General features: G+C 39.7%; 3 protein-coding genes and 1 pseudogene across 5 annotated transcripts in view; all 4 read right to left on the bottom strand.

Annotated features, from left to right (window-relative positions):
* LOC105833443 overlaps nt 1-14,202 on the bottom strand; it is a 34,256-nt gene extending 20,054 nt beyond the window's left edge. Inside the window, exon 1 of one of the 2 annotated variants that reach the window (XM_036286277.1) lies at nt 13,967-14,202. The gene's annotated coding sequence lies outside the window, so the exon portion shown is untranslated. Of the gene's footprint in view, nt 1-13,015; nt 13,900-13,966 lie in introns of those variants that run through there. The other variant, XM_012675187.3, reaches the window with a different exon arrangement.
* A 278-nt stretch (nt 14,203-14,480) lies between these two features.
* LOC105833308 lies at nt 14,481-17,686 on the bottom strand. The gene is made up of 3 exons (XM_036286278.1): nt 16,620-17,686; nt 16,428-16,514; nt 14,481-16,359 (listed from the first exon to the last, which is right to left on the bottom strand). The coding sequence occupies exons 1-3, from the start codon at nt 17,673-17,675 to the stop codon at nt 16,258-16,260; spliced, it is 1,245 nt and encodes a 414-aa protein (XP_036142171.1). The 5' UTR covers nt 17,676-17,686; the 3' UTR covers nt 14,481-16,257.
* Nucleotides 17,687-19,061: 1,375 nt separating this feature from the next.
* Nucleotides 19,062-22,669, bottom strand: LOC118645392. 2 transcript variants are annotated; one of them, XM_036286279.1, is made up of 3 exons: nt 20,967-22,669; nt 19,997-20,083; nt 19,062-19,929 (listed from the first exon to the last, which is right to left on the bottom strand). In XM_036286279.1, exons 1-3 carry the CDS (start codon nt 22,020-22,022, stop codon nt 19,828-19,830), a joined length of 1,245 nt encoding a protein of 414 aa, XP_036142172.1. In that variant the 5' UTR covers nt 22,023-22,669; the 3' UTR covers nt 19,062-19,827. The 2 variants fall into 2 exon arrangements, with proteins under 2 accessions (XP_036142172.1, XP_036142173.1); XM_036286280.1 differs by having other exon boundaries at nt 19,062-19,925.
* A 62-nt stretch (nt 22,670-22,731) lies between these two features.
* LOC118645393 lies at nt 22,732-25,270 on the bottom strand (annotated as a pseudogene).
* Between the last annotated feature and the right edge of the window lie 2,063 nt (nt 25,271-27,333).

Below are 27,333 nucleotides of genomic sequence, written 5' to 3'. Positions count from 1 at the left end.
CCCTTGTGCGTGACAGCAAATCGCTACGTGGATACCGGACGATCGCTTCCAGCTTGACTCCTGAGCTCATCGACCGGTTAACCTTGTCCGTACGTGAGCGCCGGGGAAATCACAGGTCTCCTATCCACGAGATTGCTCGCGAGGCGTACCGGCCGACCAAAATGTTCGCGTTCTAACTGCGCGATAGACCGTGCGACGTATATCATGCGACGACGTGAATTAGGTCATTATTAATGTTATTTTAATTGAATAATTACTACACCGCATGATATATGCGGCTGTAATGTGAACTTCAAATGAAAATGAGATCATTACTCGGTAATTATAGATATCGCACATACATTATAAACAGGCACATTTGTATCGAGATAATATTTTATTAAATGAAATGAATAAATTCTATCGCAGGGACGAGCGTATTAACGCTTGCGTGCGCTCGATGCGTAAAATCTTCATTAGACACATAACGACGATTGTTATTAGATGTAAGTTTTAGATGCGCGCTTTCTACGCATGAATATTCACCGCGATAATCGTGAGATCGGGAAGATCGCGCTTGAAAATTCAGCTGTACGAATCGGGTTTTCAGATCTGCGGCACGTGGGAAATTCTAACTTCTCGTGCATCTCCTCTCTCTCTCTCTCGCAGGGTGCATATTTTACGCGCAGTTTCTTTGTGCGCGGACGGTACTCCGGACGAACAAAAGACTACCATCGCGCTTGACCTCGCGTACTCCCCGACCGACGCGCACGCACCATTATTCCTAGCAGATAGCTCGGCCCATAAACCACCGGCCGCGATTACCGCGACGTTATTTTTCGCGTTCCATCGCAAACTACATTGATCCGGACCTCCCACGCGGCGGATAAAGCGCTCGACGGCGCGGTGTGCGCTGCACCGGGGCTCTATCGCGCGCTCCCGCGCCGCTTTCGAACGAATTCCAGCGAGCGATCGGGCCTCGGCCGTGGCGATTCGTTGACCTTGCAGAGAAGTAACGCAAGATCTCCATATACCTCGCACAATGGCCTACTGTGTTTGCGAAACGGTAACGTTGAACATTGATTGATTCATATCGTTGCTTTCGATTAAACAATACGCATACCTCACCTCTTCAACAATAGACCTGTTAAAACGTAGAAAGGAAAAGAACCAGACGCGCGGTAAGATCCGAGAGATTGTTTCATGTTATCGTCGGTGATATCGGGACATTTCCGGTTAACGTATAAACTTGAAATTAAAAAAGACCTGCGCCGCGCGAAAGAGAGAGGGCATAACTCTGAAATCATTTCCGCCCGAAGATTAAAGTCTCGCTTGAAAATTACTTTTCGACGTGCATTTACGAGGTCTCCGTTGGTTTATGATTCATGTTGTTACTCAGCCCACAGTTAATTGGTTTTCTTTCTTATTATGGTCACCGGCTTCGTGAATAAGAAGAAGAAACGTCACGTGCAAAAGGAAGAAGGCGTTTCTGATGAATTCCAATAACTGCAGATTGAATACACGCGAGACCGTAAAGGCTTTGCATTGAATTTGAAAACAGGTTTTTTCTTTTTTCACGGGTCACAAGCGCTGACGCTACAAATGACACTCCGAAGCGTTCCTTGATTAGTCAATTAGTCAAATTCTTCTGGTTGGTCGATCGCGCATTTATGGCGTCAAATCGACCGCACCCCTGTTTACGCATTTAATTGCAGATGTTGAAATAAAAAATGAATTACAGCGGACGGTAAACGTGATAAAGCGTTTTATTTCTCGAACCAATGGTGTGCCTTTATTGTCGAGCCGTTTATTACCGTTTTGCTAGCAAACTTCTTTTCTTCTCCTTGTTCCATCTACCGTTGAGAATTCATTGCGACGGACACGTTTAGAAGTTAGCGATCCGACACGAAGATCGATAGCACGAGAAATACCCCTTGCACCCCGCGTCATACGTTCGTGCGGTAATCTACAATTAATCCCGGTCTATCTACGGTCCGCGATCTCTCTCCCTCTCTCTCTCTCTCTCTCTCTTTCTTTCTCGCCCCGCTAGCGTGGTTTCGCGCCTGCACATTTGCGAGATGCACCTACGCGACGGCACGCAACGCGAGTCAAGGCTCCCTGAATAACTGCAACTTGCGGCGCGGAATGCGCAACGTTGCTTCGTCGCGTAAACAAGTTTCGCGCCCATTCCCGCGCCGCGTGGCGATCCCTCATCGGCCTCAGCGCGCCGCGCGCGTGGGCCGTGCGTGAGGGCACGTGCGCCGTTTGATGCGATCTCGCGAATGCCAGGAGACGGGGATGCAGCTGTCCGCCGGTGCAAGTTATAGCCACGCATCCAGCGTCGATTCAACGCATCTCGGCACCCTCCAATACCCAAAGCTGCTGAAAGTCGCCGAATGTTCTTTACAGTTTTTTTTTTTTTTTTGCTTTCTCTTTCATTCTTTTGAGATTATTTTTCTTCGCGCGTATAATTCGAATGTGCTACGGATTTCTACTTTTCTTCAAATATTTATCATTTTGTACATTTATCTTTTTATAAAGATAGAAGATTCTTCATAGAGATTTCTTGTACCGAGATTGTTAGCTAAATAAAAATTTCCTTGTAGGAATTCGCATCGTAATCGCATAGGTCAACGAAAGATTATCGTAGCTTTAAACCAGCCCTCGGTGCACCGTATACTCGAGAGAATGCATCGATCGACGACGTATCGGTGCACCATTTCGCGACTTGGCACAGCCGCGGTGCGGCAGGACAATAGCGAACTGCCAAACATTCGGAATAGATACAGAAAGCGACGCCGTACTGACGGCGAATGAAAATCAATCGTGACAAATGACCGGCTGCAAAATCAAGGAAAGTTAAAGGCGCGACCACGCGGCAATTTCGACTTCTTGGCTGTAATTTTATTTTTCGCGTGTGCACAGCCGACGCCAAATCGTTAGACGTGTGATGCCTTTGCCACGGGGCTAATTCACCGTTCAATTGTGAATTTTTTTTTATTTTTTTTTTTTTTTTCAAGCGGACGAAGCCCGCTCGAGTCGGAGGAGCGGTCTCATTTGCCGGGCGAATCGAGCGAAACCCTACTCCGTGATAGAGAAGCGGCCGGTTCACGTCGTGTCAAGGACAGACCAGCTATTTCGCGCGGGCCAGGTGTGGGAGGAGTGCATCGACCTGCTTACTCGCATACTTATCCGCTCGCGGCACCTCGCATAGCCCACTCATCGACGCGGCATGCGCGTAGCTCACCCGGAACGCGAGAGATCACGACTTAGGGGCCGGTTTACCTCCGATGTCGGTTAACCCTTTCACACGACGAAATTGCTCGCTTGAGAAAGGCTTACTCTATCCCCGTTCGCAAACAGCGCGAACGAACCAACTCTAGTGTATCGACTCACGTAAAAGGATAATGGGAGGGGGTGGAGGGGGTCTTATACGCTATGCCTGCTGAATCGAGGGTTACGATACTCGTGGAATTTGCGGCCGTGAAAAGTAAGTGGAAACAGAAGTGTTCGATGTTTACGAAAATACAAACTTGTTGTCGGTGTTATCTCTAAGCAGACGATGTTTTATCTAATCTTGATTTATCGAATTTTTCTTCTCCTTTCAATACTAAAATTAGATAAGAGATAAGAAGCTGAACTAACAACTGATCAAAGTTAGTGAAACTAACCAACCTTAACCCTGGTCAGTGCGTAGTAAGTAGAATTGTAAATAGAAACGTAGATATAGAATCGTAGAATTATCGTGAGTTTATTAGAGTCACCGTGCGCAGATAAATCACTTTGAAATACGTCCGTAGCCTTTGAATCGAATTTCGGAGCAATTTGCGACGGTTTTACGCCACTAAAAATAGGAGATGATTCAACGTTTATTTAGTTCCTTACAAAAAAAAAAAAGAAAACAACTGCTATACGAGAGATATAATTTGTAACGGCGGCTGTTTATGAACATATTTCTTGTGAACATCTGGGCGTCCACCTACATACGCGATCCCGTACAAGCCAAACGAGCGTACAAATAGAAAGATAGTTTGTTAGATATTTTCGCCGTTCCCCAACGTCGTAATCGACCGATTAAATTTGACAGAGCGATCGCAATTGCCACGAATATATTCTGCGTAATTGTACAATATATAATTTATCACCAGAAACAGAGAAAAGAGGTTCTATCGGGTGTACACGCCGCTGCCTACCGGGTGCTCAGAGATATCGGCTGCGCTTGGCAGCCCGATGTGATAGCGCGCCATGTGCGTGCCAACGAAATCGAGGTCAACACAACGCGCGATCGTAATCCGAAAAAAAAAAATCGCGTATACATGGCCAGAGACCGATTATTCACCGCCGACGAATCCAACAACGGTCGCACAGTAATATCTAGAGAAGGAAACTTTACCCCAAAAAAATCTTTGCGATTCCTCAATCTTTTCTTCTATCGATAATTGCTTCATCTAAAAATATTACCGTGTAATTCTCATCGCAGACATCTCGATAATTTAAATTAACAGATTAAATTAGAAATCAAGGATAGCCTCTAGACGGATTTTCAAAGATTCAGGTTTTCTTCCGCATCACTGAGCGCTTCGAGAAGCCTCGCCAATCTCCAGAATGCTCGAGTGAGCGTGTTCCACGAGAGTGGCGTTTACAAAATTGCAATCGAATCGTCTCGTGGCGAACCACCGAAGAAATCAGTCAGGAAATGATGCGTGACACGCGAGAAAGCGTTATCGTTGGCCAGCACGTGGCTAGAACGACGCAAAAACGGCGTAATACGATGCTGTGTACGGAATTTGACGCCGTAAAGAAGCCGCCGAACCGGTCGCACTGACTCACGTTGCACCATCGGGGATGCAGCTTGCACTTTCGTCGCCTTCATGCGACGTGACGGTCAGCTGATCGCTGCGTCACACGAACGTGTGATGCACCGATCCGTTTTCGGCCTGCCAAGTAATCAGTCCTTGTACACATTCGAAGAAAACGGATTAAAAGGTCGATTAGAGTCACTTTTGAATTTTCCTGTTATTAACAACGTAAAGATATATTGATATATTTTCGCATGCTGTATCTTTTTATTATTAACTGAATAAACGACAATTGGGGAAAACAACTAAGATATACAGTAAACGGCCGTGTTGAACAGGGAAAAATGTCCGCCTGAGGACGAAAACAAGCTGCCTTTTTCTTATTAAAAAGCAATCGAGTAATAAAATTGCAGGCGTCTCTTCCGCCGGACTTGTTTACACTCGAAATACGATTACAAGACAAAATCTCGTATTGGCTGGTCACTTAGAGGCTTCGGGACGCGTACATTTTATTACGGTATTAAATTACAAACTGTTTGCATTCGACAATATTTGCTATCAACTGGACACAGCTCGCGGAATATATTTATACTTTAATATACTCGTTGAATACTACAAACTACCCACTTGAGAGTGAAACGTACGGCCGTAAACACGACAGCTTTGCAGTCGCGCTCGCTTATAATGGCATTGTTGAACCACGGTTCCCTGTTTTGCATGACTGATGCGAACGGATTGTTTCAAGCAGTAGTCACACTGGTGTGAACCGTTACTTTCGTGCATGACGACTTCTGCGGTGTTCTCGCAGAAGTCACAACTTGCGAGCATAAGGTCATACATATACCTCAAGATAATTTTTCGAAATTTTCTGATTCGAACTGAGGTCAACGATGCATTAACCCTATTCCATGGATGGATTTTAAGAAGGAATATAAATAGTTGTTTATCTCGGTATTCAAAGTAAAAAAAAAAGATATTCAATGAGTCATTCATATCAATACGTATATAAAAACAGAAACTTGAATTTTATCATTTGTTCATTCAAGTCAAATAATGTAAACGTATGAAATGGTATTTCTTATCGTATCGCCATGAAGAGGAATTAATGAGAAATAGTGAAGAAACAATTACAAAGGTGTATGTGTTGAATATGTATTCAAAAGTAAGCGAACGTGTTTTTTTTTTAATACACTGGCATGTATAGCGCGCACAAAATACACCTACATTGTATTAAACTACGATATTTATAAAATTTGATATCTTTCCACATTCTTTTCTCATAGTTAGCGATATTAAAAGTGCCCCAGTTTCGACCTAAACGTCAACCACTGTAATCCATGTGTCTGCATTTTACAAACCGATGAATTTGTTTTGAATTCTACATATCATACCTCGTATTTGCGATGATAGCAAACACTTGATAACCTCCGAGATTGAGTGTATTCAAACTTGGATAAATTATCCTGAGGAATTTCAAAGCGAGACTGATATTTAAAAATGCACGAAAGCTCTACATTCTAAAGAAGTGTACGTAAAAATATTCTCGTGGTTGGAAGACAAAAAGAAATCCGTAATTCTAGAGGACGACTCTGTATACGAGCATCGAGAGATGCGATTGCTAACGTCAGTGGCTGCGCTTAATTTAATTTAGCGACACGTGCGTTCCCTCGTCGGCGCCTATAAACAGGCACTCGCGATACAGATCACTTCCGGGCGCTTCTGACTCGTCGAGAGATTTCTCTAGCTATGTGCGATTTTCTCGAGTAGTATGACTGCGCTTTATCGTAACTGTGCATCGTGTCTAAACGATTCATGATATCCTGAAGATATTCCGAGATTTGGGAAAAACAATGGACTGCTCGGTGTGAAAAATTCTCTTTGGTTCAATCTAATTTTAGAGCTATCTAGAAAAACTAACACGCATGATGTAACCATGTTATACTTACGCGAGTAAATAATTTACATTACTTTAATGTATACTGATTTATGTACAACCGAATATTTTTAAAGAAGAAACGAGATTGAAGAAATTCAGAAGACGAAGGTTTCGATAATTTTAAATCACCATGTATCGATTGATCGTACAATTCGGAGAAACGATTTTATAACGGTCATTATAATAAATTATAGAACATTATGGTAGAAATATTGTTTACACCTATACCCGCGATCGCATCTTCATTAGAAACATTATCCCCGATGTATCACGTAATTATCAGCATGTGAATGTGTGTCGTCGTGGCGCTCGTAAAAAAAAAAACTTATACTTGTTTACGTCGATATACGTCAAAAAAAGTGTCACGTCATGCGTGATAACCAACACAGCCATTCCACATAACTCATAAATGCGCATAATTATCGAGATCGAAAATATTTGTTGCTTACCGTGAGGCTAAACTCCAAAGTTTCTAAATAAGTAATTTTAATGAGAGAAGAAAATTAATTATGCAATTTTTAAATAATTAAACTAACTAGTCCGCTAATTGATATCATCGTAATCAACAGCGTCACTTTGTTATATAGGCAATTAAAATATTTACGTAAGGTAATTAAATAATTGCGTGTTCGCGTAGAGCAAATAATTTTTTTTTAGAATTCACTATCCGCTTCGATAATCGATATCTAATGGCGCGCCATGCCCGACGATTAGGATCGTCGGGCTTGGCTATCGCTAATGAAAGTGACTCGGCACCAAAGATCGAACGAATACTCGTCAATTTCTCGCAGCGGGTGGTCAGTCGGAAGTGTAAACGATTACATACTGATACATAGTGTGTTCATCGAAATGAATGTCTGACCATCACATTTGCAAACCTTCCTTTATATATTATAGATAATTCTATTCTAGGATTTTTCGAATTGATACATTCGAATTGATACATTCGAAAAATCCTATGTGTATTAGTTACACAAATTGATTGATGCTTATTTTAAAGTAAAAAATATTTTTTACGTACATAAATTCTCGCAGCGCGTTTTCGCATTGTGAAAGAAGAAGCAAATACTTGCGAACAACAAGTACAGAAAAAAGTAATGGAACGATATTTCTTTATCTCCACCAAGTTGTTTTTCGCGACGAATTTAATTAGATAAATTCCTTGATTACCTTGGACTCAACTTCTCCAAAATCAGAGTTACTTTCTGATTTGAGAGCGAAAGAGAGAGAGAGAGAGAAAAAAAAAGTACTGTCACGCATTCTCTCGAAGGCTTTCTTGCCGAGTTTCTTACGTAATGGGTTTCGTGGAAACATTTATCTAGTAGAAAAATACGCATCGGTCAATGCCGAAGCAGCCGTTATTCGTACATCTAATAATTCTGTTTGTTCCAGCGGACGACGCGACTGGCGACTGACTCACGCATTCGCGACTCTTGCGGCGCAACCCAGATCCGATTTTATCTCCGTGCTGTAACACGCCGTGCATCGTGCCATTACGTAGCCCGAGAAAAACAACTTGTCATCGTGCGTCTTACGTCGCGGTACTCTCTTGTACGCTCGTAGAAAATTATTATCTTTTCGCTCTCTCATGAATGGATTCGTTCGCTCTCTCGAGGCGACGCGACGGGAGAAAGTGCGCGAAAATCACTCGTCGAATCGAATCGAATCGCGGCAATCGCGATTTCGTCAGCGTCTCAAGAGAGAAGGTGGCGGGGGGGGGAGGAGGGGGAAGGAAGTCACGAATGATGATCGTGATTTAGAAACATAGATAGTTTTGAGTGGCGGTATTCGGCCTCTTCTGCATTTCTCCCACTTTTCCGCCCGTGCGCTCCTTTTACTTTATCGTAAAAAGTTTGAATAATTTTCGTACGGAAATTTAATAACGGAAATATAAAACGGAAGTTATACAGGTGTGCTCTAAAAATAAATTACATCAGTCAATAAGATTCCGTCGCTTTTTTGCGCGATGTAATTTTTTTTATGCCAACGTACGTCTTGATCAAAAGGCCCGTGCTGATCACAAGGAAAGTCAAATTACTCGTAGAAAATGCACGCCTCATGATGTCAACGGGGTCGCCATTTGCGTGCAAATACGTACGTACACACGTACGTACGTTGTGCATACGCGGACTCTTTCCTCCCGCATAATTAATGCCTCCGCCTGGGAAATGAAAGGTAGCGCCGACTGAAGTAACGACGGGAATCAAAAACTTCGTCGAGGCCTCTCTTTGCATGCTCGAGCCCCGAATTGCGTCGCAATGCTCGCGCGAGAGAGAGCAGTGAAGCAACGAAATGTTTAGCAATCGGAGCACGCTGAGTTATACCGGGATAAATGGAAAGTCTTAACGAATGCAATTGGAAGTGCGAAACTGCGCAAAAAATCAACACCGGCTGTAACTCCGAAGGCGATGCAACATTGCGGAAGGAGAAGAAGCGCGGGGTTGTGACGTAAATTGAGATTTTTACTCGACGGTTGATTTAATTACATGCACACGTGCACACGGGTCGAATCAAATTAAAATACTCCTCGTGCGCCTGCGTTTCAAATTGTAAATACATCACTTGGCGCAAATTTATGCAAGGCACGGTTTTCGCAAGGTATCGTTTCGGTAAATTGGAACTTGCTAATAAGTATAATATATTATGTTAAATACGCAGTATGCGAACGGCCTCGATTTACGCCAACAAAGGCGGTAAAGACACGATGCTTTTTTCCCTCCCAAGTGAATCGCGTCCGTTTGACTAGCTTATAGTTCCGATCGACTGGAAATCGTGACAATGTCTATCACGGGCAAGGTCAAGCGATCGGAGCGAACGGAGACCGGATCTCGCAGAGGCGGTGAGACATTATCTGTATAAAAACGAAGAGAAAGACGGACGTCTAGCTAGTTTCGGTAAAATAATAGATCCGCATTCCTGGTTCTGCTTCGTACTATAGATTGTCTACTTTCAGCGGAAAAAGCAGATCACGGAGCGCTAAGTGAGATTATTTAATTACGATTCTTGCCACTGGCTCTTCGCTGGATCGAGAGTGAAAAAAATCAATCGCGATGAAGAATCTGCTTTGTCTGCTGAGCATAGACAGCATTTCGTGTTTTCGCGACTCCTCGCGTTATACGTAACCATGCGCAATTATCATGTCGACTATAACTTCGGAGACTCTCACGTTTAAACACCACGCATAAACACTTTACGATAACTGCGTATTCAAAGTGTACGATATTATTTAGAATCGCGACTTTTTCAGTTCACATCTGTAGAAGCCATGACATAAAAAACCAAAAAGAAGGTGGTATTACGAAGCCCTCCTACTTATACTTTGTACCATTACGTTATTGATAATCAAATTTTAAATTGAAAACTTGACGCGCGATTACATTCAACAATGTGTTGTTCAATCGATTTTAAATCAGACTTAGATTCTAGCATCAAATATTTATTACTTAGAATGCTATTTATAAAAATGTGTCGTTACTGCATAATGATTTGAAGAAAAACATTTTTTAAAATTAGTTTTGTTTAAAAAACACAATATTTTGTCATAAAATTATATATTCATTCAGAGCAAATATTGCAGAATATATGCATATATTTCATAACGACGGACTAGTAAATAAATGATTCCACAAACACTCACTAGAAATTGTCATTTACAAAGAACAATTTTACTGCAGTAACTAAAAAATTATCATGGTTACAGATTAGAAAATAATTTTATGTTGGACTATCAATATAATTATGTAGGACGCTCAAACATAGTAATATTGCTATAAATTTTTTTTTTGCATTCTATCTAGCAAGCAGTTTAAACAACACAAATATTAAAAAATGGCCTGACATAATTATTTTCAGATTTACATTTCCGCAAAATTACTTTTTCCATATAATAACAGAAATATTACTATTACATAATATCCGTAAGGGCCATAATACTACTTTTCTACTTTATTACACTAATGTACGACATTATGACGTTCGTACAATTTCAATGTATGAAAGAAAAGAATGTTCAATTTTATATTTCAATTAATTATATTTCGGTCCACTCCGTGGAGGTAGCTGCGCGTAGGATGGGCAACACATTGCTTATCTGGCACGTTGCTAATCGTCACACTTTTATTACGCGCGTGCCACCGCACGGTGGATAATAAATGCGAATGATGATAAACGGCACATAATACGATCTGTCTTGACGTACGTGCGTGCACATACATACACGCATATCGGACGATTCGTGAAATCGCTTATTTGCGGTTCCACCGAAAAACGATAATTCATCGAACGCAACCGGGCGAATCAAAATACGCGGGCGCAAATTCACAGCTTTCATTCAAACAGTGTCTACAATGATCACTTCGATACACTGCATACAGATACGAGACAACCTTGGGACGGAAATTAAAATATCCCGTCGTGTGTGCACGTAAGCTTCGCCACGACGATAATCGAGTACGTCGCCGGTTGTTTGTTCGCGCCGAATTTATCGAACGACAATATTAGCACAAGTTGACTCTATCCGTCTTCGACAAGCGTTTTCAATGCACTTCGCGTCCGTTGTGCACGTCACGTCAGGTCTATGCTGATGATAAACACGAATCAAGCAATAAGTGCGAATTAAATAATGATTGACGTCACCTGTGACGTTTGATATTCTTTTTTTTTTTTCATTTGAAGAGAGCAACGTAAAAAATTGAAATTGCAAAGAAATAATCAGAAGCTTTCATTAAGATAATTTAAACTGAAGTACAACTTTCAGTTTCTTTTTACATGTAATTTTTTTCAATTTTACTGCGTAGTATGTTATATAAGGTAGAAGAAAGTTTGAAGGCCGGTTAATTAGAATTTAATTATAACGGTAAAGGTATTATATATACAGCAGGTAGAGAAATTACATTTCTCTCACGAGTAACATTATCGAATAGAGAAGTGGATGAAGTGATCGGCTCTCTAGCGAAGAATTTGAGATAAAAGAGAGCGCGGCTGGTGTCAACGGTATATGAGAGTCTCGGCGCGTATTGTCGACAAGACTAGACGACTCATTGTCGCGTTCATAAATTCTCGTTAGTCTCTGCTAACAGCGTATAATAACTCAAAGACGCTATTGCGCGGTCGAGCACGTCTAACGGAAACGTCATGTCTATCGCGCGTCGTGTATAGCAAAAAGTTCACTGACTTCCGCCGCGCGGATCCGCGCGCGAAACCTCAATTAAGCTTTACGCGGCGATCTGTGATTCTTTCATTAACCATTTGCTCGATTCATATACCAGGCGTTTTAATGACATTCTTGATTTATTGTCTTTAATTCATATTGCATTTATATTTCACGTTTACATTATTGTTCTATGTCTTTTCCGCTTTGCCCCCTCCCTTTCTCCGGGAAAAAGATTTCACATCGGATCATTTTTTAACCGCTCTTAAACCGATTTTGTATCTTCCGCGTGATGTCTAAAACTTGTGCAGTAGTCCCGTGACAGTGAATTTTCACTGAAAGCGAGACTCGAAATTTTCTCATGTATCATAGAGCGGGCGATCGTCGTGACTTCTATCCACGAGTCAGAGGAGTCATGCACTTATTTATGACGAGAGACAGTGGCCCTAACAATTCCGCAAAGTGCGCCAAATGCTTTACCCACATTTCTTGGCACGTCGTCTCGATTAGGATTGGTGATACAAGAGTCGCGCCGACGTAAATATAGCACGAACCCAATCTTCCGTTTCATTGTCCGTGTCGTCGGTTTCTTAGTAACGGCGATTTTTTTTTTATGCAAAAAAATTATTTTTCGAAACATTAATTTAAAAGCAAAATTTTACTATTTGCAAAAGTTACCCAAGGTAACTTTAAGATAACCGACGAATTTATTTAACAATGTACTATTAGCGAAAGAAACATTGAATATCCTCCTCGAAGTCATCGAGTTAATTTAACGATAAGTTAGCGGAACTAGATAAACCGATAAACGTCACGATCGAAAGTTTAGAAAATGCTCGGTAATTAACTACTCATTATCGCGATAAGCTTTAATTACCGTTTGTTGCATAAAAAGAACGACTGAAAATTCATTGCGCGAAAATTATTTCGTGCGCAGTTACATGTGATGACATTTAATCGGGGAAAGTACCGAATAACGATAACCAAATTTCTCGTAACGCGATCATGTCGATGTCCGAGAAGCGCTAAAGCGCCGCTGCAACGTAGGGATCCCACGGGCTGCGGGCTGTGCATGCCGTGCGGAAAGCGTCGCGCGTTTCATATATGCGAGGCGAATATGAAAGCAAAATGTTGGCGAAAAGCAAAACTCACTCCGTCAAACGGGAATCGGTCTCAAAGAGGCGCCCTTGCACCTCTCGAAGCACAACCGCCACGGCGTAGATCGATGGCGCTCTCTTTCTCTCTCTATCTCTATCTCTCTCACACGCGGGAATTAAAATCGATGCATCCTGGCAATCGCCGATTGCGCGCCGATTACGAGCGTGTCCGTTTGTCGCTTATATCCCAGGTCTCGTCTCTTGGTGCCCGTTACCGGGAGATACGAGGGAAACTCGTGACGCGGTTGCAGCGGCGGCATCGGGAGATCCACCTTTTTCGCATGAATCACCAGAAGGAGGCGTTGGCCCGCGAACTTGCATCCGCTCTGATCCGCGCGCGGCAAAACTCCGCTTGCTTCTCTCTCTCTCTCTCTCTCTCTTTTTCTCTCTTTCTCTTTCTGCTTTATCTATTCGCGCGCGATTTCGGTTTCGATTTCTCGAACGTCCGCGATTAACGATCGCACGTGCGCGCGCGGAGAGCCGTCAATTTCACTTTAGCACTTTGAACTTGGTTTTTCCTTAGAAAACTCTATCAGACGTATCCGTCTCTTTTTTTTTTTTTTTTTTTTGAGCACTTGGATTTTTTAACAAGGAACTCGACTGAGAGAACTGCCGTTCGCTCCGAACAGCGAGTCCGATTCGCGAGCGATGTATTACGGTGCGGTTCGCGCAAAAAGCAACACTCCCCGACGTTCACTCGGCGCGGCGGTCGGCGCGGCACTGACAATTGCGTATCGGTCAGAGGCGCCGCGGCGCGCGATGAGACGCGATCGCGAAATCGCGTGATCGCCTACGCGCGCGCTGCTGCTCCTCCATTCCTCTCTTCCCTCCCTCTCTCCCTCTCTCTCTCTCTCTCTCTCTCTCTCTCTCTCTCTCTCTCTCTCTCTCTCTCTCTCTCTCTCTCTCTCTCTCCCCCTCGCACACGCACACACATACACATACTCACCTTTTTCCGTTAGAATTAGACAAAAGAACGGAATTCCGGACTGTCTGAGAGAATCACGGCGGCGGCGCGTACGCACATTGACGCTAACGTGTGAAATCTCTGTTCGCGGACGATCGATGCCGGATGCAGTTGTTTCGCTGTGTACATTCACGTAAGTGCAGTCTCCTTGCGCTAGATGCGCGCCATGTGCACCGGCGGCGCAGCACGTGTCTTCATGATTTCACGTAGACGTAAGATCACTTGACGCACGCGGTGTATGTCCCAGATTAAATGCGCGTGCCTCTCGTCGGTGGATTCTTGGAATCGATGAAATTGGAATCGATCTCCCTTCGGCGATGATGTCGCGAGAGGCCATCGTTTATCAAGTTCACCTCCTCGTTTCAATGTTAAAGGCGCCGAGAAAGTCTAGGACATCTCGTATAAATAGCCGCTGGTTATGCAACGCTGTTTCGCTTTATTAATTTAAATCTTTCTTATCAAAGCCGCGCAAACATTTTGTTGTTTGCGTTGAAACCAATTGTCTCGAATTTTTACCATATCCGTGTGCTAATTTAACATAATGCGATTGTATCATTTGAATACTTTGCGTTAAATTGATATTTACGTAACTGATATAACATTTCTTAGCGTTAAAATTTATGGGTAAACGAATAAGTAACGTAAAAATAAAATGGTTTTGAAACGTAAATTCTCCAAGATAAATAAACAAAATGTACGTATACGTCGACGTATTCTAAATGTTAATGCGTGGCGCAGGTAATTAATATGAAGTTATAATAATGATAGACTACAGTTACTAATGCATCGGAGGGAAGATGTTGCGCTCGGTTTGTTTGCCATTGCATTATGTAACACGTAACGAAAACTTCCTGCATTTTGCCATTAGCCATTTGTCTCTCTCCCGTCTGTTGACATTTCAGTTTTTATACGCATCGTTCTTCCACGACGGGCGGCGCGGCAATGCTTATTTGCATGCGTACTGCTGTTGCATAATTGCAGTCTCATTCAGCTCGCGCCGAAATATATTCGTCTGGACGTGGACCGATGTCCAGTGCGAGATAAACGGCGCGTCTCGCCGCGGTGCCGAAATAATTTGCCCGACCTACATTCGTCGATACTCGATTTCGTCGCTTTTTCGTCGGTCTAGACACTCTAGACGAAATACGGGTTGAACGGGGCTAAGGCTATTCCGAAGTGATCCGATCGAAGAAAAAATTTGTCCAAAGTGTCGGCACAGCGCTCGCGCGTGAGATAAACAATAATATCGTCCGCTCGCCGTGACCCGAGCCTCGCGTCACAGCATTAAAGTCCGATTGAAATTATTAACGCATTTAGCCTTTTAGTTTAAATTAACCTTTGCGACTATGTGTGGATATATTATCGCGCAGTAGAGCGTTGACCTTGACGACAATAGATCGCGATCCGGCTACACCCTACATGCCTGAATGAAAACTTGTGTTTGGCCTTCGCCGGCGAATTGCTGTTAAACAATACAAACCGCAGTAGACGTACGACGTATTTCTTATTATATTGCACCTCTAATAACCCGCGATAAATTATTTTTTTTTTGTTCCACAAGCGTTTCCATGAGCTCATTTTAACATCGTTTACTTCAATCAGCCGTCGTTAACAAAGATATTGAGAAGGCGGTATCTTCGTTTCTTTTTTAAGAATACCAGATAACAAAATGTCAAATCGACATAGCAATAAATCTTTATTCCTTTAAAATACGAAGTACACATTTACAATTGTAAAAAAATTCAGGGACAAGCAAAATTACGAATTTACGATTTAGCAATAGTAAAGTGATAGGCAGGGTCAAAAGTCACTTCCCTGGATCACTCGTTGACGACAAAGACAAGAGTTATGGGAAGAAATTGCCTAAAAATTACATGCGTTGCAGCTTGCAACGCAATCCATTCTTCTGCAGCGCGAAGTGTTGACATGTAATTTTAGACCTCGAAGATTGCATTTATCGTTGAATTTCCGCACTGATATCGCTGTTCATGTTGCGTCAATGAAATTTAATTGCTCTTTTATGTATGTCTGTGTTACTAAACTGTCGCTAGCCATCGTAAAATAACTGTGTCGTTAGAAATAGAACTCGAATTATTAATTAAGCATATTTTTACACAACACAAACGAATTTCACATCATATTGGGCTATTGACATGATGGGCATTAATTTGTTTTAATTTTAATATCAGATTCGTACCGAGGTAAGCAGTTTTAATTTTAATGCCAAAAGTTAGAAGTTTTTATGTTAAAACATTTTTTTATAATACATATAATTATTTTGTCTGCGTGTTATTGGCGGACTTCGATCCGCAAGATTTTGATGTGACCAAGAATTGTATTAAAATTAATAAATACGTGGTGATGCTACCCACTATCTACAAACAAAATCAAAAAATAAACAATTATAATTGTAATTAATTAAGGCAAATAATCGGTCGCTTACCGCAGTAAGAAGCGTTGCGTCCACAGCGAGGCCCTTCGCGCAAAATGTATTTTCACGATGCAATACTTGCAAAGAAAACAATTGCAACTGTAACATTATAATTAAACAGAGAATTAAAAACGCAATTATGTAATCGATATATTTAGTTTATGACAATGTCGCTTGCAAAACATTTTTGTAAAAATAAACTACCTCGTCTTTGACTTGCTTATCGCTGGTGTTAATAAGCACGTCGTGAACGGTGGTACCGATCTGCAGTGCCTGATCCTTGCCGGTATCGCAGGCCCATACTATAAACGCTATTTTTATCGAATAATATGTTACGGACGTGATGTAGTACGCGTACCAAATCTGTTTCTCCAAGTTAATAATGGATACGCCGTCTTGCCACTGCACTATGTAAAAGTACAAGCTGAAAGTGATTTCGGCGAAAGTCATGACTATTGTGGCGAGAAGTTGCAGACTAAAAATCGCGTTCAGCGTCTGCACGGTGTCACTGAGTATCAGATGTCGCTTCTTCAGAGCTTTAAGTTCCATTAGCAGAAACGGATTTCTCTGCTCGTGGTAGACTCGTCTGAGGAGATGCGGCTCCTCGCTCACCACGAGTTCTCGCAAATTCACCAAATTGTCGTTGATTCGTTTGAAACAGGCCTTCAGTACACAAACGCAATTCATGTACAACATATCCATTTGAAACACCTGCAGGGTAATGTACATTCCTACCAACTTCAGTAATAAATCATTAAATGAACCGGAGAAACAATTCGGCAACTGCCCGAGTAGAAAGAGGAAACCGATTATGTCCTTAGCATGGATCAGCCTGGACATCTTTCTATACGTTTCGGGGGATAGTCTCGTGGAGACCTCCAACATGGTTTGGAGCAAATGCATTCGCGGCTTGCTCAAGATGTACGTGACGGTCATTATAAAACCGCTAAGTACGAAGTAGCAATTACACTGAAGGCCTCCAGGTACGCCGTCAAATTTGATCTGCGCAGAAACGTCAATTTCGTAGAGTATCGCCAGCCCTGCAGCAGTGATGATGCCTAAAATGATGGTCGTTAAGCTGTAATACGCTTTAGAAAACTCGAAGGTCGAACCGTTGATCTTGTACGGAAATATTCCAAGAACACGACAGAAAATGAAACATGGATACATCAAGGTTTGAAAGTCCGTTGCGCGGAACAGCCACCACTTTTTTCGTACTTTGCCCTTGACTCGTTCGGACTTCGGCGACGAACTGAACATGATCAGCGGAGTGTCATGGGGAAACAGCGACCTAGATCGTAGATTGCATTTTGAAAATTATTGGTCGTATTATCGGTGCACTTTAGCATGGATGCGAGAGCTTTTTTCTCTGAGTGAGTATAAGCTTCTTTACACAGTAAATGTCGACACGGGGGCTTTTCGTAATCTAAACCCAGCGAGTTCAAGTTCAAAACTGCGAGCATTTGCGAGCATTGAGTAGCGAGCCAGAACCATTTGTTAGCCGTGAAGTAACCATGGTGTTCTTCGATCGGCACTTGTCACCCCTGGGATGTAATGCATAAAATAATGATGTGTAATTGCCGCGACATACACTTACGGTTCATCATCTTGCGCATCTAGGTCGCGCCCAAGGCGAATCATGTGTGCACATATGAAGCGGAAAGTCAAATACGGCTGCGCAACACCTACAAGTGGATTGAAAATTTTCAAAGATCTGTCAGAGTAACGTCCCCGCACATTATATTCTATAAATTGTGCAATCTAATTGCGCATTCTACTTTCGATTGATATCTTCATAATTTTGAGAACTAATGTAATTTTCTTATTGTATAGTTATTTATTTGTTTACTTTCAATAGCATAAAAATATTGCTATGCGTGTCTGTTATTGTGATCGAAAACATTGTTGGCAATATTAATTTTTCTTTAATCTATTATAGATAATCTGAATTATAGAATTGTTTACATAAATCTCTTGAAGTATAATCAAACGCAATTTGTATGTAATATTACACATTAAATTGCGCTGCACACCTTTTGAAAACACTGATATCGAGAAAGTCGTACACGTAACAAATGTAACGTTGATAAACCCAGTTGTGACGCAAGGACAATGTTACTATCTAGATTAGAATTAATCGACAAATTCCCCTGACTTATGAAATTGTTAACAGGCGTGGCATGTTCCATGGGCAACAAATTATTCCAAGATGGCTGGCCTGTTGCATTTTTAACGATAACAAAGAGATGAAGTAACGAACGATACGAACGTCGTCATTATGATAATGCGTTGACCGCATTACGTCTCAACAAAATTTCATCAAATTATCGTTGATAAACGAAACTCGAAGTGCAAATATATTGCCAATGAGTTTGAGTTGTTTCCGAGTTGTTTGAAAGTTAAACATTAAATCCACTTTCGGTGTGATGGCGTTCTTGCTGTCGCTGAAAGTTGATTGTACGCATACGCACGCATACGAAAACAATAAGAGTAAAACAAAAATAAACTAACATTTTTTAAAATTAAATTAAACTTAAATTATTAATTAATTAATCAACTTAAATGATACGTTATTGAAAAAATTAATAATATATTCTAAAGAATTAAGAATATACTTCTAGATGAATCAAAACGTGACTTTAAAAATTTTTTTTGTGGAAAACTGTAAAGAGATAAAGAAGTCGTGCTTACTTCACAATTATGAAGATAATACTCTTCTTCGTTTGACATTTAAGTCAGGGAGTTTTTGGCATTTATAAAAAGTGTGTAAAATTGCAGATTGATCGTGGTCACAAGTCTTTGAAAACATGATTTAGAAAAACTTGAATAGCTATGTCATTTTACATTATTTTAAATAAAATTTATATGTTAAATAGAGAAGAGTATGATCTTGATAGGTAATAAACATAACTTTTCCAGCTCTTAACTTCTTTCCACAAAAAATTAGCAAAGTTAGATCTTCGTTTTGATCCCTTTAAAAGCCAATTTGTTTCAATATATGTATTAAGAAGCTTTACACGACAGGTACCTATTATTTGACCCCTATAAAGTTAGCCCCCTTACCAGCGCAAAAAAATCCGCACTTATATAAAAAATTAGTGATCTTTTGTTGCTAATTTGTTAATAAACAATTAATAAACAATTTGTCTGCCTGTCTGCCGTTATCGGGTACTCTATACGCTGACAGATAGTTAAAAGATTTTGTTGCTTGCTTGATACAGTGGACCGTGCTATTGCTCGAACGGCTCGACGCTTTCTTCGGCGCGCTCTCATTCGTACAATTTGAAAAATTAATATCTTGGCTATATCATTGGAGATATCTAAAAATTATGGTGGATCTTTACGTTTATCTCGATTCCGCCTATCTTTCTATGAAGAAATGGATGATGCTCACATTTCTCTTTGCATATAATTATTTTGTCTGCGTATTATTAGCAGACCTCGATCCGCAAGACTTCGATGTGACCAAGAATTGTATTAAAATTAATAAATACGTGGTGATGCTACCCACTATCTACAAACAAAACAGAAAGTAAACAATTATAATCGTAATTAATTAAGGCAAATGATCGATTACTTACCGCAGTAAGAAGCGTTGCGTCCACAGCGAGACCCTTCGCGCAAAATGTATTTTCACGATGCAATACTTGCAAGGAAAACAATTGCAACTGTAACGTCATAATTATACACAGAATTAAAAACGCAATTATCTAATTGTTATATTTAGTTTATGACATTGTTGCTTACAAAATCTATATAAATAAAAATGTAAATATTTGTTCCTCATCTAAGATCTCTGTAAGTTTTTCACCGATTGCTTTGAAATTTTGACACAACGTTGCATTCGTAACCGAGAGTGTTCTTATGGGGTCTGATATTGGAAATACGTGTGTTTCAAAAATGATGGCCATAATTTAAGTGTAAAAAATAGTTTTTCATTAATATTATTGAAATTTTGACACATTGAAACGGGGAGAGACCGGGAGAGATGGGGAGAGACCGGGAGAGACGGGGAGAGACGGGAAAAGACGGGGAGAGACCGGGAGAGACGGAGAGAGACCGGGAGAGACGGGGAGAGACCGGGAGAGACGGGAAGAGACGGGGAGTGACGAGGAGTGACCGGGAGAGACGGGGAGAGACGAGGAGAGACCGGGAGAGACGAGTAGAGACGGGAAGAGACGGGGAGAGACCAGGAGAGACGGGAGAGGCGAAGAATGTTTCTATTGTGTTTAAATTAAAGTAATAAGAAAAATAAAGATGTCTTTTATTTTATTGAAAAAAAAGAACTTATTTAAAACAGTCTTTTGAATGGATTTCTAAATCCGTGGCAGCTTTTAGAAAAAAAAAGTTGGAAGTACGTGAATAAATGAATATTAGATTTATTAAAGATAGATAAATGCTTATTCAAAAATAAAATAAAAAGAGCAACAGTAAAGCAAGGCTCTTGAAAGTTAAACAACGAAAGCAATGAAAATTTGAAAAAAACGTAGCATAAGAATAGAGAGCAACGCGTAGCAGGGCATAGCTAGTATTCTTATAAAAATAAACTACCTCATCTTTGACTTGTTTATCGCTGGTGTTGATAAGCACATCGTGAACGGTGGTACCGATCTGTAATGCCTGATCCTTGCCGGTATCGCAGGCCCATACTATAAACGCTATTTTTATGGAATAATATGTTACGGACGTGATATAGTATATAGACCAGATCTGTTTCTCCAAGTTAATAATAGGTACGCCGTCTTGCCATTGCACTATGTAAAAGTACAAGCTGAAAGTGATTTCGGCGAAAGTCATGACTATTGTGGCGAGAAGTTGCAGACTAAAAATCGCGTTCAGCGTTTGCACGGTGTCACTGAGTATCAGATGTCGCTTCTTCAGAGCTTTAAGTTCCATTAGCAGAAACGGATTTCTCTGCTCGTGGTAGACTCGTCTGAGGAGATGCGGCTCCTCGCTCACCACGAGTTCTCGCAAATTCACCAAATTGTCGTTGATTCGTTTAAAACAAGCCTTCAGTACACAAACGCAATTCATGTACAACATATCCATTTGAAACACCTGCAGGGTGATGTACATTGCTACCATCTTCAGTAAGAAATCGTGAATATAATCGGAGAAACAATTCGGCAATTGCAAGAGCAGAAAGAGAAAACCGATCATGTCCTTAGCGTGAATCAGCCTGGACATCTTCCCGTACGTTTCAGGGGGCAGTCTCGTGGAAACCTCCAACGTGGTTTGCAGCAAACGCATCCGCGGCTTGCTCAAGATGTACGTGACGATAATTATAAAACCGCCAAGTACGAAGTAGCAATTACACTGAAGGCCTCCAGGTACGCCGTCATATATGATCTGCCCAGAAACGTCAATGTTGTAGAGTACCGCTAGCCCTGCAGCAGTGATGATGCCTAATATGATGGTCGTTAAGATGTAGTACGCTTTGGAAAATTCGAAGGCCGAACCATTGATCTTGTACGGGAACATTCCAAGAATACGACAGAAAATGAAACATGGATACATCAAGGTTTGAAAGTCCGTTGCGCGGAACAGCCACCATTTTTTTCGTACTTTGCTCTTGACTCGTTCGGACTTCGGCGACGAACTGAACATGATCAGCGGAGTGTCATAGGGAAACAGCGACCTAGATCGTAGATTGCATTTTGAAAATTATTGATCGTATTATCGGTGCACTTTAGCATGCGAGAGTTTTTTCTCTAAGTGATTTATAGACTTCTTTACACGGTAAATTTCTCGTCACGGGCACTTTTCGTAATCTAAACTCGGCGAGTTCAAGTTTAAAATGGCAAGCAGTTGCCTGCTTTGGGTAGCGAGCCAAGACTATTTGTTATTATATTGACAAACTGAGTTGTGACGCAAGGATAACGCTATTATCTAGATTAGAATTAATCAACAAATTCTTGTGACTTATACATTTGTTAACAGGCGTGGCATGTTCCATTGGCAACAAATTACTCTAAGATAATTGATCTTTTGTATTTCAGCAATAACAAAGGGATAGAGAAATGAACGATGCAAACGTCGTCATTATGATAATGCGTCGACCGTATTACTCAACAAAATTTCATCAAATTATCGTCGATAAACGAAACTCGAGGTGCAAATATATTGCCAACGACTTTGAATTATTTCCGAGTAGTTTGAAAATTAAACATTAAAACCACTTTCGATATGATGGCGTTTTTGCTATCGATGAAAGTTGATTATTGCGCGCGCACGCATACAGAAACAATTAAAGTAAAACAAAAATGAATTAAAATTTTTTTTTATTAAGTAACAATTTAACTTAATTTTTAAAAATTAAGTTGAACTGTTAAATTATTAATCAATTAATTAATTTAAATGATACGTTATTGAAAAAATTAACGACATATTCTAAAGAATTAAGGATATACGACTTGTATAGCTACGATAAAAAAGATTTTATTACTCGAATGATCGGTCTTAAATTTTTTTGTGGACGATGTCTTTTCAGTATTTGAAATGCTCGATTTTGTTGCGCGACTATAAGTCGGTATAAATAAACAATTTGTCTGCCGTTATCGGATACTCTATACACTGACAGATAGTTAAAAGATTTTGTTGCTTACTTGACACAGTAGGCCGTGCTATTGCTCGAACGGCTCGACGCTTTCCTCAGCGCGCTCATTCATACAATTTAAAAAATTAATATCTCGGCTATCATTGGAGATATCCAAAAATTATGGTGGATTTTTACGTTAATCTCGATTCCGCCTATCTTTCTATGAAGAAATGGAAGATGGTCACATTTCTCTTTGCATATAATTATTTTGTCTGCGTATTATTGGCGGACTTCGATCCGCAAGACTTTGATGTGACCAAGAATTGTATTAAAATTAATAAATACGTGGTGATGCTACCCACTATCTACAAACAAAATCAAAAAGTAAACAATTATAATTGTAATTAATTAAGGCAAATGATCGATCGCTTACCGCAGTAAGAAGCGTTGCGTTCACAGTGAGGCTCTTCGCGCAAAATGTATTTTCACGATGCAATACTTGTAAAGAAAACAGTTCCAACTGTGACATCATAATTAAACACAGAATTAAAAACGCAATTATGTAATCGTTATATTTAGTTTATGACATCGCTTACAAAATATTCTAATAAATATAAACTACCTCGTCTTTGATTTGTTTATCGCTGGTGTTGATAAGCACGTCGTGAACGGTAGTACCGATCTGTAATGCCTGATCCTTGCCGGTATCGCAGGCCCATACTATAAACGCTATTTTTATCGAATAATATGTTACGGACGTGATGTGGTACACGTACCAAAACTGTTTCTCTAAGTTAATAATGGATACGCCGCCTTGCCACTGCACTATGTAAAAGTACAAGCTGAAAGTGATTTCGGCGAAAGTCATGACTATTGTGGCGAGAAGTTGCAGACTAAAAATCGCGTTTCAGCGTTTGCACGGTGTCACTGAGTATCAGATGTCGCTTCTTCAGAGCTTTAAGTTCCATTAGCAGAAACGGATTTCTCTGCTCGTGGTAGACTCGTCTAAGGAGATGCGGCTCCTCGCTCACCACGAGTTCTCGCAAATTCACCAAATTGTCGTTGATTCGTTTAAAACAGGCCTTCAGTACACAAACGCAATTCATGTACAACATATCCATTTGAAACACCTGCAGGGTGATGTACATTGCTACCATCTTCAGTAAGAAATCGTGCATATAATCGGAGAAACAATTCGGCAATTGCAAGAGCAGAAAGAGAAAACCGATCATATCCTTAGCGTGGATCAGCCTGGACATCTTTCCGTACGTTTCAGGGGGCAGTCTCGTGGAAACTTCCAACGTGGTTTGCAGCAAACGCATCCGCGGCTTGCTCAAGATGTACGTGACGATCATTATAAAACAGCCAAGTACTAAATAGCAATTACACTGAAAGGCTCCAGGTACGCCGTCATATATGATCTGCCCAGAAACGTCAATTTCGTAAAGTAACGCCAGCTCTGTAACAGTGATGCCTAATATGATGGTCGTTAAGATGTAGTACGCTTTGGAAAATTCGAAGACCGAATCATTGATCTTGTACGGAAATATTCCAAGAACACGACAGAAAATGAAACATGGATACATCAAGGTTTGAAGGTCCATTGCGCGGAACAGCCACCATTTTTTTTTGGTACTTTGCTCTTGACTCGTTCGGACTTCGGCGACGAACTGAACATGATCAGCGGAGTGTCATAGGGAAACAGCGACCTAGATCGTAGATTGCATTTTGAAAATTTTTGGTCGTATTATCGGTGCACTTTAGCATGCGAGAGTTTTTTCTCTATGTGATTTATAGACTTCTTTACACGGTAAATTTCTCGTCACGGGCACTTTTCGTAATCTAAACACGACGAGTTCAAGTTTAAAATTGCGAACAGCTGCCTGCTTTGGGTAACGAGCCAGGACTATTTGTTATTATATTGACGAACCGAGTTGTGACGCAAGGACAACGATATTATCTAGATTAGAATTAATCAACAAATTCTTTTAACTTATGAAATAGTTAACAGGCGTGGCATTTTCCATTGGCAACAAATTACCCTAAGATAATTGATCTTTTGTATTTCAGCAATAATAAAGAGATGGAGTAACGAACGACGTAAACGTCGTCATTATGATAATGCGTCGACCGCATTACGACTCAACGAAATTTCATCAAATTATCGTTGATAAACGAACCTCGAAGTGCAAACATATTGCCAACGAGTTTGAGTTGTTTTCGAGTTATTTGAAAATTAAACATTAAAACCACTTTCGATATGATGGCGTTTTTGCTGTCGATAAAAGTTGATTGTCCGCGCGCGCACGCATACAAAAACAATTAAAGTAAAACAAAAATAAATTAAAATTAAAAAAATTTTTTTTATCTAAGTAACTGTTTAACTTAATTTTTAAAAATTAAGTTATACTGTAAAATGATTAATCAATTAATCAATTTAAATGATACGTTATTGAAATTATATATTGAAAAAATTAATGACATATTCCAAAGAATTAAGGTTATACGTCTAGACGGATTAAAACGAGACTTTGAAAATTTTTTATATGGAAAAACTGTAAAGAGGTAAAGAAGTCGTGTTTACTTCACAATTATGAATATAATATTCTTCTCCATTTGACATTTAAGTCAGGGAGTTTTTGGTATTTAGAAAAAGTGTGTAAAATGCAGATTGATCGTGGTCACAAGTCTTTGAAAACATGATTTAGAAAAACTTGAATAGCTATGCCATTTTACATTGTTTTAAATAAAATTTAAATGTTAAGTAGAAAAGAGTATAATCTTGATAGGTAATAAACATGACTTTTCTAACTCTTTTCGTTTTTTCACAAAAAATTAGCAAAGTTAGTCTTTCATTGACCCGTTTAAAAACCAATTGTTTCAATATATTAGGAAGTTTTACTCGACAGGTACCTATTATTTATCTTTATTTAGAAAGAAAGATAAAAATACACATGCATGTTTGCTGAATAAGTAAGTTTATCAAAAAGTTAAAACAATCGGCCCTAAACATGCATTCTTAATGTTGCATCATTGAATTCAAAAAATAGTTAAAGTACACGAGGTAATTATATTAAAGATTAATATTATTTATATTAAATATTACTATGCACTGTATTGCTAACATGTCTTGTTACAAACGTAATTGCTTAATTTTTATTCTGTATGTAAGAAATATGTTTTTTAGGTTTCCTCTATGTTTTTGTAATGCTTTCGACGATTGTTCTGTATCTTTCGAAATATAAAAGCACAGTTGTACTAAGCGCATTTATCTGAAAACACGCTCTATTAAAAACTGAAAGTTAATCAGCATAAATAAATATTTATTATATGTTTTTGTGAATATTTTCCATACAATGAAAGATTTATGCGCAAAATTTTTGCGAACGTTTTACATAATTCTGTTTGGCTCGGTATGTTTATCATCTTAAGCACGCTTTAAACATTTTTACTCGCATACAGCGTTTCATAAAATAGCATATTTATTGCTTGCCTTTATAATACAACGATAATAATCATACTGCGACATATAACAAAAAGCATTTATACTCATGCATAAAAATACAGCTGTGCTTACGTAGAGTCCTTAAGCCTGAGTCCTTGAAAGTCTATGTAGAAAAATGTTGAGATATATATATCTGCACACATAACATCAAATTATTAACCAAGAATTTTTAAAATCAGCAGATATTGTGAAATGGATCGGAATATTTAATGCTACAGATTTTAAATCACGTGACGCACACATGTATACAAATAAATTAACATTTTTTATAAGAAAAAAAAGCAAAATAGAAAACAGTATTTTTTCTACCTAAAAGAAACCCTTTCTTTTTTTTCAGATTTTTAAAAATCTTCGCTTCATCTCAAATGGATTACAAAACTAACATTATCTGCATATAAAGAAATTTTTGAGAGAATTCCTCTTTCATCCTGAAAACGCTCAAGAATAATTAAAGCAATCAAGATATTTGCAATATCTTACCGTGTCATCAGATATCATATAAGCAAATAAAAAGTGATAATAAAAAGTATGTTATATTGATACAAAGCTAGAAGGAGAAAGACAAGTTTTTAAATGAATTTGATAAATCACTTTTTATGTTATTTTTATATATGTTGTTTCTGTTTAATTTTTAAAGCAATTAAAAAGTTGTTAAAATTTTAATTACAAGCTAAATTGCGATGTTATTATAGACAGACTTATATTTTATTTCTTCTTGATACCATCTCAAATTTAATAATCAAAACTCTAGTATTTTTTGTGTGACTGCATGATTAAGAAATATTAAAAGTATAAGAGAGAGATAAATTTATATCTAAGTTGCATAAAATATTCTCTAATCTAAAACTTTCTTTGATCAAAATCCCTCGGAAATG

Source organism: Monomorium pharaonis, chromosome 4 (assembly GCF_013373865.1).
Source record: "Monomorium pharaonis isolate MP-MQ-018 chromosome 4, ASM1337386v2, whole genome shotgun sequence".
Taxonomy (NCBI): Eukaryota; Metazoa; Arthropoda; class Insecta; order Hymenoptera; family Formicidae; genus Monomorium; species Monomorium pharaonis.
Note: the sequence above shows the minus strand (reverse complement) of the source record. Positions and strands in the feature narration are given on the sequence as shown.

Coding starts and splice junctions, on each gene's coding strand:
- LOC118645392 (XM_036286279.1), bottom strand. CDS start 22,022: ATGTTCAGTTCGTCGCCGAAGTCCGAACGAGTCAAGAGCAAAGTACGA. Junction 20,084..20,966: donor ATAAACAAGTCAAAGATGAG/GTAGTTTATTTT, acceptor ATGACGTTACAG/TTGCAATTGTTTTCCTTGCA. Junction 19,930..19,996: donor ACGCAACGCTTCTTACTGCG/GTAAGTAATCGA, acceptor TTTTGTTTGTAG/ATAGTGGGTAGCATCACCAC.
- LOC105833308 (XM_036286278.1), bottom strand. CDS start 17,675: ATGTTCAGTTCGTCGCCGAAGTCCGAACGAGTCAAGGGCAAAGTACGA. Junction 16,515..16,619: donor ATAAGCAAGTCAAAGACGAG/GTAGTTTATTTT, acceptor ATAATGTTACAG/TTGCAATTGTTTTCTTTGCA. Junction 16,360..16,427: donor ACGCAACGCTTCTTACTGCG/GTAAGCGACCGA, acceptor TTTTGTTTGTAG/ATAGTGGGTAGCATCACCAC.